Source organism: Bos javanicus, chromosome 12 (assembly GCF_032452875.1).
Source record: "Bos javanicus breed banteng chromosome 12, ARS-OSU_banteng_1.0, whole genome shotgun sequence".
NCBI classification, from domain to species: Eukaryota; Metazoa; Chordata; class Mammalia; order Artiodactyla; family Bovidae; genus Bos; species Bos javanicus.
Genome location: NC_083879.1, coordinates 85,546,615 through 85,567,738, shown reverse-complemented (window position 1 = coordinate 85,567,738; position 21,124 = coordinate 85,546,615). Strand labels below are relative to the sequence as shown.

The following is a 21,124-nucleotide window of genomic DNA, read 5'->3' as shown; positions in this document are numbered from 1 at the left end:
GCATGTGTGTTGTACACGTGCATGTGAGTGTGCAGGTAGGTAAACATGTGCGTGCATGCATGTAGACACACACACGTGTGCATATATGTTGTACACACATGTGCATGTGTGTGTATGAGTGCACAGGTAGGCATACATGTGTGTGTGCATGCAGGTATACGTACGCGTGTGTGTGCCTGTATGTTGTACACATGCACGAGTGTGCAGGTAGGTAAGCGTGTACATGTGCATGTGTGTGCAGCCAGGTATGCAATGTGTGTCTGCATGCGCAAGTGTGTGTTACATGTGTGCACACACAGTGTGTGCACACGTCTAGCTTGCCACTCTGCCCAGCGCCCGCAGCGACCCCTCAGCCAGGGTTGGCTCTGAGCCTTCCGAGGGGCACCAGCTGGCTGGGTTAGAGGAACATGACTCTGCCGACTCCAGGAACCAGGGGCTGGGGGGTGGTTCTTCCTGTCTTACTGGCCGCCGGTCCTGAGAAAGGGCAAGTCAGCGTGAACGGAGGCCGTTTCTAACACTTGGAGTTCCTGCCGAGACTGCAGCTCTTTGGCGGGCTCCTGCTTCAGGGCAGCCTCGAGCGCTGTGGCGCTCCCCTGGGCTCCGCTGAGCTCGTCTCACACAGCCCGGGCTGTGGGAGGACATTGCGCCCCCACTTTTCAGAGCCCGTTGACCTCCTGCTCCCTTGGTCGGCACCTGTTCTGCGGCAGTTGTAAAAGCTCATTCCGAACGTCACTAATTCCCAGTCTGATGAACAGCCTGGCCGCTCGAGTGAGACCTGCAGCTGCGCCCTGAGACCAGGGAGGGTGAGCTGCAGACGCTCGGGGTTTAGAGTCACCCTGCTCCTCTAGGGAGGCCGGGGCTGGGGGTGCGGCCACAGAATCCCGGCCGCCCAGACCTTCCTGGCCAGAAGCTGCCTCTCAGCAGGTCGCTTGCGAGTCGGGTCCAGGTCAGGAGCCTGGGCCTGCTCGGCCACGGGCAGGTGACTGTGGGCGTCCAGCGCAAGGGTCCGGCCGCTGGAGCCTCCTGGCGCTGTTTGCTCATGCAGTCCTGTTATCTACCTATCATCTTCCCACCGAGCATCACCTATCCGTCATCTTTCTATTTTCTTATCTGTCCTCTGTCTGCCAGTTTTAACCATGTGGAATTTTTTGTGATGAAATACACGTAAAATTTAGCAGTTCACTCATTTTTGTGTACAGCGTGGTGGCATTACGCTCGTTATCATTCTTGGTGCCAATCACCACTACTATCTCCAGAACTTCCTCATCTTCCAACTGAAGCTCAGTCCCCATTAAACACAAACCTGACCCCCTGCCCTCCACCCCCCAGTGACTACTTTTTTGCTTTTTATCTCTGTGAATTTGACTCTTTGAGGGAATTATTTAAAATTTCTACTTTTATGTATAACATAATTTTGTTATATTTAAATATGACAAACTAAGTTCAAGCAAAATACTTTTTGGTCAATGGCATTAAAAAAAAATTTAAACAGAATACTTTGATAGGATTGATTTGAAAGAGTTTTTGTTCTGTTAATGGATGCAGTTATATCCGGGTACCTGCTCACCCCCAGAAGGCATTTCTGGTTTTACAATCTGTCTGTGGACAATGTACTTTCTAGGGAATTGTATTAGGACACACCCAGTCTGTCGAGCAGGAGATAACTACACTTGGTAAACATGTGTAGAATCCTTTGTTTCCTTCGATTGTTCAGAAAAGGCTTAATATCCTCCCCGTGGGTTAGAATTACCACGCTCCCCCCTTATCCTCCGGAGATGCATTCCAAGACCTGCAGTGGGTGCCTGAAACTGCACGTGGAACCAAGCTCTGTATATGTGATGTTTTTCCTACACCATCCATACGTTTGATGAAGTTTAATTTATAAATTAGGAACCATGAGAGATTAACAACAATAACTAATAATAAAATATCATAGTTATAACAATACCCTATAATAAACAAAACAGCACACGATTCAAAAGTTGCAAATTGTTTATTTCTGAAATTTTCTATTTAATATTTCTGGGCCATGGTTGACCAAGTGTCATCTGAAACCTCGGGAAGTGAAACCTCAGGTGAGGGAGGTGATTGTTTCAGGAAAACATTCGTTGTGTGCTGTGTATTTCTCAGAAGACTGTGTATTATGGAGAGGAAGACAAAACGCAGATTCTTTGAGAAATACCTAGGATATCTACTGGGTGGGTACCCCAGATCAGAAGCCATTTTGGATAACTTGATATTTTGAGAAAACCCTTTATAGAGTTAAAGTGCTTTCTAACATCGTATTTGCAGTTCAGTCTTGTCTTCGAAGCAAGTTAAAACTTGCTTCAAAAAATCTGAAATGCTTTTAGTTTCCTGCTTTAATAAGTAGAGGATTTCACAAATAATTGACTTTTTCTTTGATAATCTCGTTTTAAAAGTTAATTCTCCTAGGACAACAGAGTATCTGTTGAAGGTAAAGGAGGTTGGGATTTAATGTCCTCATCTGTGAGACTTTTTGTTTCTTAAAGTTAACTCTGTTACATAACTGTATTTTCTTTGGATTTGCCATTTTTCTTAATACTAGACTGCTAAACAACGTCCCTTTATTTGAATTGTTTGGTCTTGTTATTGAATTATTTTTAGTAAATCTATGTCTGAAAAGAATGAAGTAATTTGAGAATTCCAGTTTTAATTGTTTGACCTTGAGAATTATTTCATAAAGCCCAATCAGTGAATCATAGGTGAGGGATTAACTTATGAGCAGGTAATTCTTTGGGTGGTTTGTACATCATATGTATTCTTGCTTTTTGTTCAGGCTTCAGATGGCCAAACAGAAATGACAGGAATGACACAGATGCTGATTTGGGTACATGTCATTGTGTGCATTGAAATGTGGAAATAAATGCATTTTCCTCTCTCCCATGTGTTGGCATTTCTTGAGTTGGAAATCCTTTGGGGTTTGGGTTCTTTTATTTATAGAAGGGAAAAGAAACCCTCATCTTACAGGCATGGGTTAGGATGACTGTGGTTAGTTGCCGACTGATCCGGGAGTGAAGTCCCACAAAACTGGTTTTCGTTCTGATGCTGGTGTCAGCCTGTGGGCCTCCCAGACTCCTAGAGGGCTCACCTCTTCTGTGTCATGAAGCAGGGCTCTGTTTGGGATGCCTTTTGGTGGTCACAGACGGTTAAAAACAAAGGACCTGTAAATGCAAGCAAACTCAGTTGGATCATTGGATTTAAAACAGTTTATCTTTAAAACGCTGTCTAGGCACCGCCTTGGCTGGGGTCATTCATTAATCGGGGCCGAGGTTTTAACTCTTCCTTCTGGCAGGAGAGAACCCTTTCTAATATCGTAGGGTAGGACTTTATCTTCTTCCTTTTCAGCTGCTCTGCCTTCACCGCCAGCTGGTGACTGTTGGCTCGGGATCTTTCCCTGCACGGAATCTTCCCAAGGTTTCCGCAGGTGGTGACGTGGAACGGCCGTGGGGCCAGGGCTCAGCCAGGGAAGGGCCTGGTCCCTGGACCACCCCACCGGGTTGGTGAGGCCAGGCTGAAATCCCATGAAGCCGGAAGAATGTGGGTTTCTGCCTTCAGAGCACAGTCGCTTCAGGGCATCCGTACCCTGTGGGGGCCATTTCCACCGCGACAACTCAGGCTTTCCCCGTGGGTGCTTATCTTGCCTTTAGGGTTTCCTCAGTTTCTGATAACAGAGTGGTTACTCTTACTTCATTACTTCTTCTAGACTTTGAGATTGCCGTTCTTCAGTCGCTGAGTTGTGTCCGTGTCTCTGTGACCCCATGGACTGCAGCACGCCAGGCTCCTCTGTCCTTCACTGTCTCCCAGAGTTTGCGCAAATTCATGTCCATTGGGTCGGTGATGCCATTCAACCATCTCATCCTGTGTCTCCCCCTTTTCCTGCCTTCAATCTTTCCCAGCATGAGTCTTTTCCAATGAGTCAGTTCTTCACATCACGTGGCTAAAGTATTGGAGTTTCAGCTTCAGCATCAGTCCTTCCAATGAACACCCAGGACTGATTTCCTTTAGGATGGACTGGTTGGATCTCCTTGCAGTCCAAGGGACTATCGAGAGTCTTCTCCAACACCACAGTTCAAAAGCATCAATTCTTCTGTGTTCAGCTTTCTTTATAGTTCAACTCTCACATCCATACATGACCACTGGAAAATCCATAGCTTTGACTAGACAGAGCTTTGTCAGCAAAGTGATGTCTCTGTGATTTAACACGCTGTCTAGGTTGGTCATAGGCTTCCTTCCAGGGAGCAGGCGAGCCCAGTCTTGTCCTGCTGACCCAGCTTGGAGAAGGACTTGATCTGGCAGTTCAGCCTTGTGCTCAGGATCTGGCCCCTAGATCTGGTGCCTGGGGTTCAGGACCGCCTCTGCCTGTGTGCCCCCAGGCCTTGTCTCCTCTGTCAGGGCTTCCATCAGGCCTGGAGGTGGGAGTGTGGCCACAGTCCCCCTGGGGGATGGGAGGGGCGAAGTGGCCGCGAGTGTGACAAGCGTGGATGCTGTGAGCACTGCAGATGTGTGAACTCTGGGAAAGCTATTCACACGCGCACTCGCTGTGAGAGCCAAACTCACTCCTGCTTCTGCTCTGCCTGCTTGACGAGGTGACGCTTGCTTGAGGGGACGCTGGTCACTCTGAAGCTCACCTGCCCATTTGTGACAGCCTCCCCTCTTAAGACACAGCCCACGAGCTGCTGCTCGTCTGGATAATTTGTTAGTTTTCTTTGACATCTTCCTCACCTCTTCCTTATAGAATTTCTCAAAAAGGACAGTGTGCTGGACGTGGGTGGTGGTTTCTTCTTGTGCAAGGCAGCCTGGGGGTTGAAGGTCATTCGTTTGAGCGGCACAGGGTCAAGCTGGAGTCAGTGAGGCGGCTTTGGGCATTTCTGCCCCTGTGACCGAGCTCTGCGCACTCATCACGGCCTGTTTTCAGGAAGTGAGCAGAGTTGCCGACTCAGGCTCAGAAGGCGACACGTGACTCTTCATCTTCCCTGAGGCTGGGTGTTGAGTTCCCTGTTACCTCGATGTCCTTGCCAGTTTCTGCTCCGGAGGGTTCACTGAAGTTCACGAGCGTGTAGCTTGTGAGAGGAGCAGAAGTGGTGGGGGGTGGGACAGAAGGTTCTCGTGGCCGCCACGAGGATACTGTCGTTCAATTCATGACTTTCGGCATCTGTGAATGGGGAGGCCATCGGCCTGCAGCCTGATTCACACCTTCATGGAGTGAGAGTCGATTCACACCTTCGTGGAGTGAGCATTTCCTGTCGTGATCGAACCCCACGCGCCGGTGGCGGCTTAAAGGAACAGAAACGCGCTGTCTCATGGGCCTGGAGGCTGGACGTCTGGAATCGGGTGGGCAGGGCCTGCTCTGTCTGAAGGCTCCCCCACCCCCAGCTTCAGGCGGGCGCTGGGGCTCCCGGCTGCTGGACGCATCGTCTTTGCGTCGTCACGCCTGAGTGTGTATTCCACTTGTTGTGTGTGCGTGCGCGCGTTAGGTGCTCTGACTCGTGTGTGTGTGTGTCAGCCTCTCACTTGTGTCCGACTCGTGTGTATGTGTGTGTGTGTTAGTTGCTCACGACTCGTGTGTGTGTGTGTTAGTCGCTCAGTTGTGTCTGAGTCTCTCCGACCGCATGGGCTGCAGCCTGCCAGGCTCCCCTGTCCATGGGATTCTCCAGGCAAGCATCCCGGAGCGGCTTGCCGTGCCCTCCTCACTTCCTCTTCTTGCTGGGACACCGCTCATACTGGATTAGGTTCCAGCCGAACGACTGTATCTCGACCTGATTACACCTGCGGCGTCCAGATGAGGTTCCAGTCACAGGATCCGGGGTGAGGGCCTCCACTTTAGGGCCCACCACTCAACCCCCTGCCGACGGAGACGAGACTTTCGAAACCGCGTCTCTTATAGGACAAAACCCAAGAATAAAAGAGGAAAAGGGAGGCGATAGCTTAAAACCCAGGAAAAGCCTGACACGAATCCCTGCTTCATTCCTCGCCTCCCCGTGCAGGGCCTGCCCCCTGCCCAGTAAAGCGCGTGCCCCTTGTCCGCTGTGGAAACCCGTCCTTCCCATGCTTGTCATTTGGCTGTTGACCACCTGCTGGAGAGGGCACGGCAGCTCCGTGAGCGCTGCTCCGTCCTGAAGCCGGGGCGTGGGTGCCCCAGGACGGGTGGGGCGGGAGACCCTCTCTCTCTGTTGACCTGACTTAGGAGAAGCAGCCGGGCCTGTGAGGAGGACGGAGCAGGAGCCTAAGGCAGGTCGTGTCACAGCGATCCTTGAGGTCGCTGAAGAGTCTCTCGGCCACGTCCCCTTCCTACGGGCCCAGCCGCCAGTTTGGCTGCGAGGCTTGACCTCTGGCCGCTCTGGTGCCGGGTACGGGAGGGCACCAGGGTGCTGACCACGCAGGACGGGCCGGTGGGGTGGTCTCTGCTCGGGGAGGGCCCTGGAGAGGAAGGGGAGACGGTCCTGTCCACTTCAGGACCTGGCCTCACGAGCGGCCATGTTCCCACGGGGACACCTTGCAGAGAAGCATGTGTCAGTGAGGCTTCGCCAGAGACACAGAACCAAGAGGATACATGGATACACATCCTCCTGAGAGAGAGACAGACACGGAGAGAGACAGACAGACACGGAGAGAGACAGACACAGAGAGATAGACACAGAGAGAGACAGACACAGAGAGAGACAGATGGACATGGGGAGACAGACATGGAGAGAGACAGACAGACACAGAGAGACAGACACGGAGAAAGACAGACGGACAGGGAGGGAGACAGACATGGAGAGAGACAGACAGACACAGAGAGAGACAGACATGGAGAGACAGGCATGGAGAGAGACAGACAGACACGGAGAGAGACAGACAGACACAGAGAGATAGACACAGAGAGAGACAGACACGGAGAGAGACAGACAGACATGGAGAGACAGACACGGAGAGAGACAGATGGACATGGAGAGAGACAGACACGGAGAGACAGAGAGAGAGACAGACACGGAGAAAGACAGATGGACATGGAGAGAGACAGACACGGAGAGACAGACATGGAGAGAGACAGACAGACACGGAGAGAGACAGAGAGACAGACACGGAGAAAGACAGATGGACAGGGAGAGAGACAGACATGGAGAGAGACAGATATGGAGAGAGACAGACACAGAGAGAGACAGATGGACATGGGGAGACAGACATGGAGAGAGACAGACAGACACAGAGAGACAGACACGGAGAAAGACAGACGGACAGGGAGGGAGACAGACATGGAGAGAGACAGATATGGAGAGAGACAGACACGGAGAGATAGACACACAGAGAGGCAGAGATGGGTTTCAATCGGGAGGGGGAGAGTAGCTGGCCCCGGGAGTGTGTGGTTGGCAGGTCTGAACTGCGTGGGGTGGGCTGGCAGGCAGGAGACCCGCGGGAGAGGGTTGCTGCTGCATCTCGAGTCCAAAACTGGAAGCAGCTTTGGGCAGCAAGGTTGGAAACTCAGGCACAACGTCTTATGACTCAGCTTGTTGTCTGGGGGCGGAGCTCCTTTTTCTCCAGGAAATCTGTCTTTGCTCTTAAAGCCCTTCAACTGATGGGACAAGGCCCACCTACATCATGGGGTATTCAGCTTTATTAAGTCGGTTGATTGCCGACGTTGATCACATTCAAAAGAACCCACCTGGCAACAGCCAGACGCAGATCAGACCGCACGACTGGGCACCACTCCCTGGCCGTGTCAGCACGTAAGGTTAAGCATCACTCCCAGCAGCTCAGTGGCGGACACTCACCCTCATGCACTGGAGCCACCCTAACCCTCGTGCACTGGAGCCTCGGGTGGAGGGTGGACTCTCAGCTGAAGTGGCTTTGCACACATAGGGAGGGACAGCATGCCCAGCGCTGGGCCCACACAGACCTGGCCTCCTTTGTCACCCTGGGAAGGCGCCGGACCCTGCACAAAAGAGCTGTAAGCATCTGTTCTTTGTGGCCACGCCTGGGGACAGCCATTTCCTCGGGCCGGTTTTGCACTAGGCTCGCTGTCAGTGTAGACACAGACACGCAGATGGAATGTTCTGGATCTCGCCTGTGATGGTAACCTGTCGTCAAAACTCACCACGCTGTGCACAGCTAAACTAAAGTCGTCCTTCAGGTGGTTTGTTTACAGTGATGCGGGGGACCTGGGAAACTTTGGAGAAGGGTTTTATTTCACATTTTACACTCATCTTGGACAGGAAGCGCATCACGGCTCACCCTGGTCTGAGCCTCTCCGGGCTGCACTGGGTCATCTCAGAGATGGCCCTGGGGTGTCTCTGTGCCCCTAGCTCCGGTTCTGTGGTTCTGTTTTTATCTTCATGTTGCCACATCAGTGTTTCTGTGTGTTTCCAGAGTTCCTCTTTCTTTCAGTGTCTGCCCTTAGATTTCCTGATAGACTTCGCTCTTCAGCTGACCTGGGAAAAGGGTCATTTACCCCGAGTGACTGCCTCTTCTCTCCCCCTTCTGCTCACTTCCAGCTGCACATCACATCCTCCAGGGGAGCTGTTAAAGGTGCAGGATACCCGTGCCCCAGATCCTGGTTCCTGTGCTCCAGGGTCGGGGAGTCTGAACGCCAGTATTTTTTAAAAGCTGCTCCCCCTCCCCCATGATTACAGTATGCAGCCAGTATTGCGAGATGGTTTCTGTTATTTAAAACTGTGTGGCCAAAAGGACATGCCCCTCGGGCTGAAGTGCTGGTCGGCGCCTGGCAGGAGGTGACGTCACCTGCAGCATCAAAGAGATGGAACCTGGATGTGGATCCTCACTGCCCGGCGGCCAGCAGGTGGCTGTGGCCGCTGACCTCTGTCCTCCTGCCTGGAGCTGGTTTTCAGCTCTAGTGGCACAGTGGGCGGGAGTCACGTGACCAAGCGCCCCGGGAATGGGGGAGAAGGTCATCCTCCAAGAGCACGCCTCGTACGAATACAGAGGATGTAGGAGGATGCAGGAGACTTCTTCCCACCCCTGTCTCCAGCTCCAAGGGAGACTGCCCTCAGGGCCACGTGGGTTCGCCAAGCCTGGCAGCCTGAGCCTCGGCAGCGTTGGTGAAGCAGCTAGCTGGTGACTTTTCTCACTGGGCCCTCAGGGCTGGTGCAGGGTGAGCCCGGTGTCCTAACATCCCCAGAAATGGACCATGAAGAAGAGGAAGGTTCCAGATTGCCTGGAGCTTCCACTCTGGAGCCGGGGCTCAGGGACCTGGCTTGGGGGAAGAAAGTGAGAGAGATACCTTCTCAGAATCCGAGCATTCGGGGAGGACCCTGTGAGCATCCCAGTTCAAGCCCATTACACAGATGGGGAAGTCATCGCTCCGAGGGGTCCAGGAGCTGACATTACAGCAGTCCAGACGCGGGGCCTGACTTCCGGCTCAGCACACACTCACCGACTCCTGGGAAACTTGCTGCAGAGCCTCGGGTTCAGATACACCCAGAGCTGACTGCAGACGGCCGTGTCTCACCACCTCCCCACGTGGTCCTCACTGCCTCCGTGATGCCAGGAACGCCAGGCTCCTGCTTGGAGGCAGTTCGGGACCGAGTTCAGAGCCCCTGTTCCCTGTCGGACTGGCTGGTCTTAGTATGGGCACTATGCTCGTTGGAAAGTGGGCTAAAGGCTCTGGGTTAGATCCAAAGCAAGATTTGAGAATTTCAAACCTGAAAACTGCACACTCGTAAATTCTTTAGCTGGGGTCACGGCATTCAGCTCGTTTGTGTTGGTTGACGGGTAGATGGGAGATCCAGGGTTTGATCAGCCATCTCGCCTGCCTCTTTCCAGGCTGGCATCCCGGATGCTTTAGGTCCTACTCAGCTAAGTATTTTGCTTTCTCTTTTGGTATTATTACTATTTACTTTTTGTTTTTTTTTTTTTAAAGGGCAAACCAGACAGTTTTATCTGGAAAGGAAAGCTATTTTAGGCCTTGGGCATTAACAGGCGCCTTTTTGTCCTCGGAGAAGACCACGTAACAGACGGGGAAGCTGGCGTGCCCGCCCACCGCCCCCCTGTGAAATCTAGCGGGTGGGGGCTGACGCGTTCTTTGCCGCTCACCGTCTGAGGTTAGTGTGTGCGAGAGGAAAGGTCCCGGCCCAGTGGTAACGGTGGGGCAGCGATTCTTCTTTTCTTTTCTTTTTGACTAAAGCCTGCTGCTGCCGGTTTGGGGAGATGCCTCGGTTGTCGTCTCCCAGGGGGTTCACGAAGGGGGCGGGGGTGCTGTTTCGTGTCTGCCTGGAGGCACAGAGGGCAGTTTGACCTGAAATTTGCAATTAAGTTGTTAGGCAGAGGGCCGACCCGCTGTCTGTGCAGGAGGAGGGGACGTGGGGAGCACCCGGGGTGGGGGGCTGCCCTTCCTGGCGGCAGGAGTCTGGCGGCTGTGGACTCTCTCTGTCTTCAGCATCTCAGGGGCTCACGGGACGCGTGCCTCCACCTCCTGCCAGACCTGCCCGGGTTTCCCCCTCTCCAGCTCGCCTCCCTGGCAGATCGCTTGGGGAACGCTTGGGGTTTTGTTGGAGAAGCGGGTCCCTGGCTTGGGGTCCCTCTCTGAGCGAGGGAGGTGACTGGTCGGGCAAAGCCCCTGAGACCCTTCTCCCAAACGTGGTGCCCTTCTCTGCGGGCTGTTCTATCCAGGGCTGGCCACTCTCCAGGGCTGGCCACTCGGGCAGGAGACTGTCCCCCGAGGAGGCTGGCTGCCGTCTGTGACGGGGTGGGACCATCTCAGAATGACTGGGGTGGAGCTCGTTTGTGTTTCTTGGCCACTTGGCTGGAAGCTGACTTGTTGGCAGAGGCCGCTGTGTTTGGCACACACACGTGTGTGGAGGTGTCATGCCTGCAACCCACGCTCCAGAGACCCTGAGCCAAGGGCTCTTCCTTTCCTTTGTACCAAGATTTCCCTTGTGTCCGAGTGGCGCCTGCCCACGACCTTTCCTCTGAATACTGTATTTAAACACGTGCAGTAAAGTACCGAGTTTGGCCAGAAAGCAGGTTAATAGCCGTCGAGACGTTGGGCTGACGGTAAACCTACAGAACTGTAGTGAGGCTCGAAAGCGGCTGTGGTTGTCGGCGGTGAAGCGCAGGGGTCGCTTCCTGCTGTCGCTTCTGCTTGGCCTGCAGTCTGAGGAGTGGAGGGAATGCCAGCTCTCGGTTAGAGGATGCTGGGAACAGATATTCCATCTCTCCCGGTTCAAGGTCACGGACTCCTGTGCTCTGCCCCACTGTGGTCAGCGGGGGCCTCTGGACCCTGGACTAGAACCCGAGACCATAAGAGCCTGGCCGGGGGCTGCTGGTGGGACGGACTGGGGGCTTGGTGCTCCGCCCAATGGGGGAGCCCTGGGTGGGTTGGGGGGCGGGGGGTCAGGTGCAGGATGCCGGGGGTGAAGCGCTGGTGTCCCCTGGGGAGCATGCACGCAGACGGCCGAGCTGTGTGGGCACAAGGTCGGGACAGGGGGTCGTCCACTCTCTGCCGTCGCTGACGGGGCGTCTTCTCATCCGCGTCCTGTGCGAGGGCAGATGATCCCACCCTGACCCGCCCTCCCCGGAGCTTTGCCTGCCATCCACCTCCCCCACGTGCCCTGTCCTTCTGGGAGGAAATGGAGGGGGGTGTCTGGTGGGCGCAGAGAGGCTGGGATGCTTTGGGGGGTGGGGGGACGGAGCTTGGAAGATCGGGGAGGAGTGACTGCCCGGGGGCCGCCGGTCTCTGGCCGGCCTGGGTCAGCGCTGGGTGAGTCCAGTACTGCAGTGTTCAAAGTGAACTTTGACCCGAGAGGTTCACATCCACCTGAGACCTGCTGGGGGCAGGGGCGGGATGGGCAGGGTCAGGCGGCGTTGGGGCTGCCGCACCCCACATACCCCAGGGAGGAATGAAGGCAGACTCCAGGCCCCACTCCTGCGGAGGTCAGAGTCCAGCTCGGGGCAGGCGTGTCAGGGTGTTCTGAAGGATGGTGAGCCCCGCAGACTCCAGGGAGTGTGGGCAAGCAGTCCAGGGGCCTCTCCTGGCTCCTCTGTGGGGGCTGGACACGCCCAGAGAGGTCTCCCTGTTACAGAGTCCACCCTCCTGCTGCTTGCCATGTGACAGGCCAGTAAATCGAGGGATGGTTTGTTGGGGCCAGGAGTAGCCCCTCTGCTCGGACAGCCAGCAGACCGAGAATGTGGTCGACTAGCGTCCCCAAGACCCACCTTGCCCGAGTTGGAATCCAGTTTCTTCTACAAGGGCAGGGGCCGGGCTGGTTGCTGCCAGCTTCTTGGTGCTGGGGTCCCTGGTTCTGGCCGTTGTCTGCAAGTCTGGTGCCACCTCCAACAAGACAATCATTATTTTTCTGTTTTGCAACCTTTTATCTCAAGATGAACGGAAATGAGTTATACCTTCAAAGGCCAGAGCCGGGAGAATGCGTATTCCAGCGTATTCCAGGCGGCAGGCTGCATTCTTTTACAGAAGGTGCTGAGCCAGCGTGACTCAGCGCGGGTCACGGCACCAGGGTTGGTGCTACAGGAACAGGCCCAGTGCACTGAGTCCGGCTTGCTCGTCCTGCTCCGCACGCAGGCCCGGGGGCGGGATTCTCTCTCCGCCTGTGCAGGGGGGCCTGGGACGCCTTCCGGAGGGGCCCCTCCTGCATTTAGGGGCTGCCCTTCGTGCCCTCAGTGAGCCATCTGGCCCTTCTGAACGAGGAAGAAGGGGAACAGGGTTGGGGGGTGGTGTTTGGGAAAACCCGGGGACGAACGCGGTCCCACGTGGACGCTGGAGACCCCGGTGTGAGGGGCGCTGTCTTGCCGCGTGTGTGGTGGGCCTCTCGCATCCAGGGCTTCTGGCGATCTGACCTGAAAGAATGAAGGGAGACAAGTGGGGCGGAATCTCAGTTCTTTGGGGCTTTGACGCATCGGGGTTTCGGGTCTCCCCCGCCCCCTCCCTGCTCTGCCCTCCTCTCCCCCCTTCATCTGGCCTCACCCCCTCACTTTCCCCTCACCCCTCTCCCGCTGTGTCTGCAGTTCGGAGTAAAGGTGGGAGCTGAGATGGGGGCAGGGTGTCATCTTGGCCTCTGACACGAATGAGGCTCCACCACCCAGCAAATCAGACCACGCTGTTACGAAACCAAGAAATCTTACAGAAGAAAATGCCGTGCCTTCCCTTTTTCTAAACAAACGGTGGGGGGGGGGGGTTGTGGCTTCACGTGTGCAGAGGTTTATTCGCCCTGAGTGTCACTGTGGAAACGGGTGTCTGTCAGCCACATAACCGAGGCCTCCACTCGGGGTTGTGCGGAATGCGCCAGGGCACAGGGGGAACCCAGGCCAGGACAGGAAGGGGACCTGGAAGGGGGCTAGGGACCCCCTGGAAAGTCACAGCAGAAGCCCTCGGGGGTGCCCACCCTCCCCAGAGGACCAGAGAGGAGGGCTGCCCAGGGGAGAGCCATGCTGTGTTCTGGCTGTGACTGCCCAGCTCAGAAAACACCCTGAAAACTGAAAAGGCAAAGAGAACCTCAGACTGGGTGAGGCTCTCAGTGGGCACAGCCGGGGCTGGGCTCCTGGGGTCCGGCACTGTGTCCTGGCGTCTGGTCCTCCTGGAACTTCTGTCCCCCTCGGGCGCTGCCCCCGAGAATCCTGCGGCCCTGATGGGTGCCCGTGGGCAGGGGAGCGAGGGAGAGGAGATGTGAGGGGCTGGGACCTCTCCCCCTGCTGCCACCGCCCGCTCCGGGCAGGGGGGACACAGGTTTCAGGGCGGGCCCGCCCGCAGTGGGGAGACATGCCTGCCTGCTTTGCGTGTGGTGTGCACAGGAGCAGCCAGCTTGGCTCGAAAGCTGAGTTGCTCTCTTTTCCCTACAGGAGAGTGCGTTTCCTTAGTGTGTAGGTTCTGAGCTCCTCCTCTGGGAGGCCTGCAGCCTGGGGCGGTGGTCTCAGAGGCAGGGTGGGCCTGGGGCTCTGGGAGCTGGGTGAGCCCCCGGGGTTGGAGTGGGGGCGGGCCAGGGAGGCAGACGGCCCCGCCGGGAGGGAGTCCCGACCCTGTCATCCAGAAGCCAGACCCTGGTGAGAGCGTTTCAGCTAAGCACCCTGGAGTAAGATGCAGGAATAGGGAGCCCGCCGCCGCCCATGAGGAGGAGAGCAGGGCGCGGGTGTCCCCCTTGTTTTGTGGGCTCACTGCGGTGCGTGGACGTGATTGTGCAGGAACTGCTGGCATGGTGACCATGCCGTCACCCCGTCTCTGCACAGCAGGGTCTCCATCCGGTTCAGCTGCAGCTGCACCGACACTTGGGGTCACGATTCCATCCGTGGTCCCTCCCGGGGGTCCCTCGTTCATGATCGGGGGCGCCTCCAGACAGGAGAGATAACCAGCCGCTTCCTCTCCCCTCGCAGGGCGGGAGCAGTTCCACGGCCTGGGCTCCATGTACTGCCGGGGGGCGGCTGCAGTCATCCTCACCTACGACGTGAACCACGCCCAGAGCCTGCTGGAGCTGGAGAACCGGTTCCTGGGCCTGACGGACACGGCCAGCGCCGACTGCCTGTTCGCTGTCGTGGGCAACAAGGTGGACTTGAGCGAGGAGGCGCCCGGCGAGGGCGGCCAGGGAGGAGGACGTGATCCCGGGCAGGCGGGCGGGGGCAGCGGCAGCTCCAAGCAGGTGCAACTGGAGGACGCGATGGCCTTTTACAAGAAGATCCTCAAGTACAAGATGCTGGACGAGAAGGACGTGCCGGCCGCCGAGCAGATGTGCTTCGAGACAAGCGCCAAGACTGGCAAGAATGTGGACCTGCTGTTTGAAACCGTGTTCGACATGGTGGTGCCCGTGATCCTGCGGCAGAGGGCCCAGGCCCCACCGCAGACCGTGGACATCGTCAGCGCCCCGCCTCCCGCACGGACCAGATCCGGGTGCTGCTCCTGATGCACCCCGGCCCGATCCCGGGGATCCGGGTGGGCTGAGGAGCCAAGCGGTGTCACTCTGTAGGACTGCACGTGGAGGAGGACCTGGGAGGAAGTGCCAGCCAGTCCCCAAGACAAGGGCCGTGTGACACGACCCCCACGTCCATCGCTGCCCCGGGAGGTGGGCAGCAGACGGATTGTCCGGAGGAGCCACCTGCAGAGCCGGGCTCCCGGAGATCGGCGTCCCCTCGCTGCCCCGTCCTGACACCTGGACCCTGTCTCCGCACCTGCGTGATTCTCCAGGGTTCCTCTTCACTGTGATTTACCTTTGATCTAGCCATTTGGTACTTGTCTCTTGATGCCTCGTAATGATTCTTGACAAATGTTAATTTATATAAAATCAGGAATCGCTGTTTTTGTATTGTTTGCAGCATTGTGAGCCACTTTATTATTAAAAATTATTTAAGAAGAACCTGGGTTTGGACCTTATTTGTGCCCCCGTGGGCTTTAATGTCTGTCACACGGACTTGCAGTTTCTCACGTGGACTGTGGGTGAAGCATGACCTCACACTTCTGCAGCATCCCGGACCAAATTCCTACCCCAGGTCTTCACTGGGCTTTTCAGTAAAGAATCTGCCTGCCAATGCAGGATGGCCCAGATTTGATCCCTGGGTGGGGAAGATCCCCTGGAGGAGAAAATGGCAGCCCACTCCAGGATTCTTGCCTGGAGAATCCCATGGACAGAAGAGCCTGGCGAGGTACAGGCCATGGGGTCACAGAGAGTCAGACACGACTTGTGACCAAACAACAATGGGTCCTCATTGCCTCTGCAGCTGACCTGTGCTTCCCCAGGCCGGTGTCCAGGAGGGCAGCTGACCCGCACTTCCCCAGGCGGGTGTCCAGGAGGGCAGCTGACCTGCACTTCCCCAGGCAGGTGTCCAGGAGGGTAGCTGACCCCCACTTCTCCAGGCGGGTGTCGGGAGGCACTGACACAAGACCCCTCTACACACTCAGGAGTCGCCGTATCCATGATTTTTCTTCTCCTTCACTAAAAAAAAAAAAAAAAAAAAAAATCAATACACTGTCACTCATTTCAAACTTAGTACTCAAACCACCTTGGGAAAGGTAAATTGTCCGCTTACACATATTTTCTCCCTCTGTTCAGATCGTAGGACTAAGAGCCATGGAGACTGCCCTCTTGGCCAGATAAGCCGCACCCATTGTTATAAATAAAGTTTTATTGGCACTCAGCCTGTTTGTTTTATATGCTCTCAGAGGCTACAAGGACCAAGCTGAGAATTTTCAGCAGAGATTCTGTCTACCACGAGCCCACAGGAGTCGCTCTCCAGCCCCTAACAGAAAATGTTTGCCCATCCCTCTGTTTAATGCCTTGTTATCTAACAGAAATATAACACAGATCACATATGTAATTCTAAATGATTTAGTAGCCATATCAAAAATTGAAAAGAAACAATTCCAGTAATATATTTTAGCCCAGTAGATGCAAAATAGTATGATTTCAACATATGACCCAATACTAAAGTTACTCTGGTGGCTCAGATGGTAAAGAATCTGTCTGCAATGCAGGAGATGTGGGTTTGATTCCTGGGTTGGGAAGATCCCCTGGAGAAGGGCATGGCCACCCACTCCAGTACTCTGGCCTGGAGAGTCCCAGGGACAGAGGAGCCTGGTGGGCTACGGTCCACGGGGTTGCAAAGAGTCGGAGTGACTGAGCAACTAAACACAGCACAGGGCTCCCTGCTGGGGCTGCTCGGGTGATGGCTGTGTGAGCTTAGGACACGTCTATCTTTTTGCTGCATGAAATCCTTACAAATTCCAGATATTTAGATTGGCTCGTATGCCTAGTTGTCTTAAAGACACAAGTTCCAATAATAGAAGCAAAAGTGAAGCTCTGTGTCTGCTGACCTCTGTGCAGTTTGCCTGGGCAGTTGCTGAATCTGAAACCGCCTTTCCAGGGCCGATGGGTGGTCAGCTTTGTTCTTAGGAGATGCCAGGAGAGGGAGGCTGTGAGAACACAGCTTTTGTTTTCTTGTGGAAGTGAAAGTGTTAGTCACTCAGTTGTGTCCGGCTCTTTGCAACCCCGTGGACTGTAGTCCACGAGGTTCCTCTGTCCATGGGATTTCTCAGGCAAGAATCCTGGAGTGGGTTGCCATTTCTTTCTCCAGGGAATCTTCCTGACCCAGAGATTGAACCCAGGTTTCCTGCATCGCATGCAGGCTCTTTACAACATCTGAGAACTGTAGCCCATTCCAAAGAGAAAAGGGGTCAATTCGGTTACTTTTCACTGACGTAGATTAGTTTCCCATTTAGTGGGTGAAAGGTGTATTTATTTTTCCATAAAGTGTGTCTCTGATAAGGAGAGCTCTGGGAGACCCCGGAGCCCATCATGAAGACTGTGGAGGGGAGCGTCCTGTGAAGTCACTTCTGTCTCTGAGGTCAGGGTGGCTGAGTTCTCATGGCCCTTTCCTCCTGCACTGTCTCGCTCTGAGCATCCCTGGCTCGTGCCCTTGAATGACCCCTGTCCCAGAGGATGGCCCAGGATGGCACCTTCTCCATCAACAGCGTGTGAGCCTTGCACCCTCATGGCAGCCCTGAAGAGTAGGCTGCGCTCTGGGCTCCGTCCCAAGGGGACCCCGGGTGCCGGCCTGGGCTCTCACCAGGGAGACTGTCCCGGGGTCTGAGCTCACGCACGGGCTTCTGGCCGTGACCTCTCGGGGACCAGTTCCTGACCAAAAGGTTTCAGCTCCTCTAGTGAGCCAGCTGGTGGAAAAGGAGGAGGTCCTCAGCTGGGACCCCGAATGTTCCTTCCTTTCTTCCCTTGTTCAGATGCAGATGCTCTGGGGCTGGGAGGCTGTGGACAGCCCTGGGTTTCCCTTCTGAGCTTTCCCTCAAGTGTCCCCGGAAACCTCCTTCTTAATGGCAGCTCCAGGTCGGGTTTTTCCTAGGGGCCTTGAGGCGTCCTTCATGGGAAGCTTCAGTTCAGTTCAGTTCATTCGCTCAGTCGTGTCTGACTCTTTGAGGCCCCATGGACTGCAGCATGCCAGGCCTCCCTATCCATCACCAACGCCCGGAGTTTACTCAAACTCATGTCTATTGAGTCAGTGATGCCATCCAACCATCTCATCCTCTGTTGTCCCCTTCTCCTCCCGCCTTCAATCTTTCCCAGCGTCAGAGTCTTTTCCAATGAGTCAGCTCTTCGCATCAGGTGGCCAAAGTATTGGAGTTTCAGCTTCAACATCGGTCCCTCCAATGAATATTCAGGACTGATTTCCTTTAGGATGGACTGGTTGGACCTCCTTGCAGTCCAAGGGACTCTCAAGAGTCTTCTCCAACACCACAGTTCAAAAGCATCAATTCTTCAGCACTCAGCTTCTGTATAGTTCAACTCTCACATCCAAACATGACCACTGGAAAAACGATAGCTTTGACTAGAGGATGCTTACGTTGTAATCTGGGCTTCCCAGGTGGGCCTAGTGGTAAAGAACCTGCCTACCAATGCAGGAGACATAAGAGACTCGGGTTCGATCCCTGGGTTGGGAAGACCCCCTGGAGGAGGGCATGCAACCCACTCCAGTATTCTTGCCTGGAGAATCCCATGGACAGAGGAGCCTGGTAGGCTACAGTCCATAGGGCCGCCAGGAGTTGGACATGACTGCGCTGACTTAGCACACATGCACACTCGCATGTTGTAATCTGGGTGCTGGAAACATGGGTCTCCCTTTTCACAGGCTGTGAGGCTGGGATCTTACGAGAGCACTTTGGTCATTTCTGAACCTGCCCTCCTGGTGGAATCGGCGCTGCTTGCTGTTCTGGGAACCCTTCCCGCAGACGTCCGGCAGCTCTGCCTCCAGCGAGGTCTCTCTCTGGCTGAGGTGAGCGGGGCTCAGAGCCCGTGATGCCATGGGCAGTGCATCGGAGATGGTCCTGTCCTCCAGAGGGAAGGGGCTGCACTGACCTGTGCTTCCCGTGAGCTCCGCTGGTCCTGCACATGCAGAGCACCTGTGCTGATGACCACGGATGTCCACGACACCCACGAGTCACCGAGGGAGGCAGGCGCTGGGGAGCAGGACCCTGTGTGGGAGCCAGGGTGGCCTCTCCAGGGCTGCGGTACAGGATCCGCTCCAGCTGCGGTGGTTTTTCCTTCCTGTAACTGGGCGGGGGGGTGGCCCTTCTCTCCATCCCCCCCGCCCGCCCCTATTAGATCAAACCCGCTCCCTTGGGGCTTGCTCCCATCTTTCCCACTTCTCCAAGATGGACCCTTTAGCCTGCCCTGTCAGAACTGGGCAGGGCAGCTGGGTCTGCTCTGGGGGCTCTGGGGTCCCGCTCTCCCTTGCTGGATCCTAGAGAAAGGTCTACCTTGTGCATTTGCAGGACCTTCTTCCTCCAATGGACTGACCTTGAACTCACTGGCCCTCACCGGGGAGTACGATCTGGAAGACACCTAGTGTGGGGGTGTGAGGACCCAGGCCCAGTGTAAGGACGGGTGTTTCTGGGGCCAGAGCCCCAGGCGGCTGGAGAGGGAGGCCCCCACCGAGCCCAAGTCCAGCGCCTTCCCGGAGCCGCCTTCCTTCTGGAGGATGGCGTGGCTGTGTAGGTTTCTAAAGGGCAGTCACCCACTACCCAAGAGGAGGAGTGCCCCTCATTTTACCCCCATCTGGTTCTGTCCATTGGCAGAGTCGCGGGGGCCCAGAGGGAGTGCCCTGGGTGCTCATCTCACGGGCCCAAGGCTGCCAGCGTCCCGGGGAGGAGAGCTGGGCGGGCCCCGGGCCGCCGTCATCTCGGGCCACCCTGCGGTGTGTCTCTAGGGACCCCGGCCTCCTCCTCCTGGGTGTCACTGGCTCGTTCCTCCCTGTGTACTGGGGGCTCCTCATTGGGGGCGAGGTCCTCCGGTGGGGAGGGAGGTGTGGGGAGCCCTGAGCAGAGTCCTCATAATCTGAGTGCAGGAATTCCTCCCCAGGAGCCTGCAGGTAGAAGGCAGAGGGGAGTCTTCCGACGTCTGCAATAACGGAGGTCAGCTCCAGGTGAGCGTGTGGGTCTCCGTCTTGGAAAAGCTGGACCCTGCCCAGCGGCCTCTGGGAAGTGGCTGCGATTTTAAGGCTGTTTTACGCACCCACAGGCTCCCATTCTGCCTCCACCCCGGAGGCCCTTGGCTCCTGAACTTGGCTGTGGAAGGAGGCAGGGCCTCTGTGAGCCAGTCTGCACTCAGCCAGGCCCCCGGGGTCAACGTGCAGGCGGGGAGGCACTGGGGCCCCTGGGATGTACCTCCCCGCTGCAGTCACCCTGAACCACCTGGGCCCCGTCTTGGGGCTCCATTAACAGCGGTGATCTGGGGACGCGGGCTCGGTATCGGGGGACGCGGGCTCTCGGTGGAGTATTGCCCCTAGTCGGGCTGTGTCCCCTCATCCTTGGTGGTGCACCCATGAGGTGGAACCTCCTTAGCTGTAAAATGGAGCGAGAATCACAGCTCATGGAGGGTGGCAGGTGGGGCTGCCCCCGGGAGGGCCCTGAGCTTGGCGTGCTCGGCAGGGAGGATGAGTGACCGTCCCCGAAGGTGACTGTCGACTGGGAGGACCGTCGACTGGGAGCATTGTCGACTGGGAGACCGTCGACTGGGAGGACTGGCTGAAGAGCCTTGCTTTCCTTTTTTCACTACTATAAAAACAAGCTGGATTCACCCGAGAACACAGTTGCTTCACGAAGCTTTGCTTTTGTGCTTCGACTGTGGCCTTTAAAGTTTTGTTTTTAGTGGCTGTGAGTGATGATAGGGGAGTATGGGAACCGGAAAAGGTGCTTTCTCTTCCGAGGGACGTGTGTGCGTGTGCACGTGGCGTGTGTAGGCACACGCGTGTATACGCATGTGTGATGCGTGTGCACACACATGCACACCAGTACGTGTGCCTTCAGTGAACACCCAGCAGCAGTGGGAGCTGAGGTCAGACACAGGCGGGGCCCACGAACCCTGCTGTCTGATCCGGAGACCACACGGCCTGGAAGTCACGGGGTGCCCGCAATGGCCGTTCCTGCTGGGTGGTGCCTGGAGGGTGGTCCCTGCGCCCTCCTTCCCTAACCATGAGGCTGGAGTGGAGGCTGAGGTCGCGGCTGCATCGGTGGGACCACAGTGAGGGGGGCCGGGGCGGGCCCTCGTCTCCAAAGTCACCACGTCCGCATCCTCCCCTCCCCACGGCTTAGTGCCCGCAGCCTGCTGTCCCTCTTTGTAAGAACCGCCACGGCCCCTTCTGGGAGTGGCTGCCTGGAGTGGGGCCA

At 56.0% G+C, this 21,124-nt stretch overlaps 1 protein-coding gene across 2 annotated transcripts in view; it reads left to right on the top strand.

Moving 5' to 3' along the window:
• RAB20 (RAB20, member RAS oncogene family) overlaps nucleotides 1-15,311 on the top strand; it is a 31,678-nt gene extending 16,367 nt beyond the window's left edge. For both annotated transcript variants that reach the window (XM_061435370.1, XM_061435371.1), the window contains exon 2: nucleotides 14,338-15,311. In XM_061435370.1, coding sequence (XP_061291354.1) covers nucleotides 14,338-14,861 — 524 coding nt within the window. In that variant the 3' untranslated portion in view covers nucleotides 14,862-15,311. The remainder of the gene's footprint in view (nucleotides 1-14,337) is intronic.
• The last annotated feature ends 5,813 nt before the right edge of the window (nucleotides 15,312-21,124 follow it).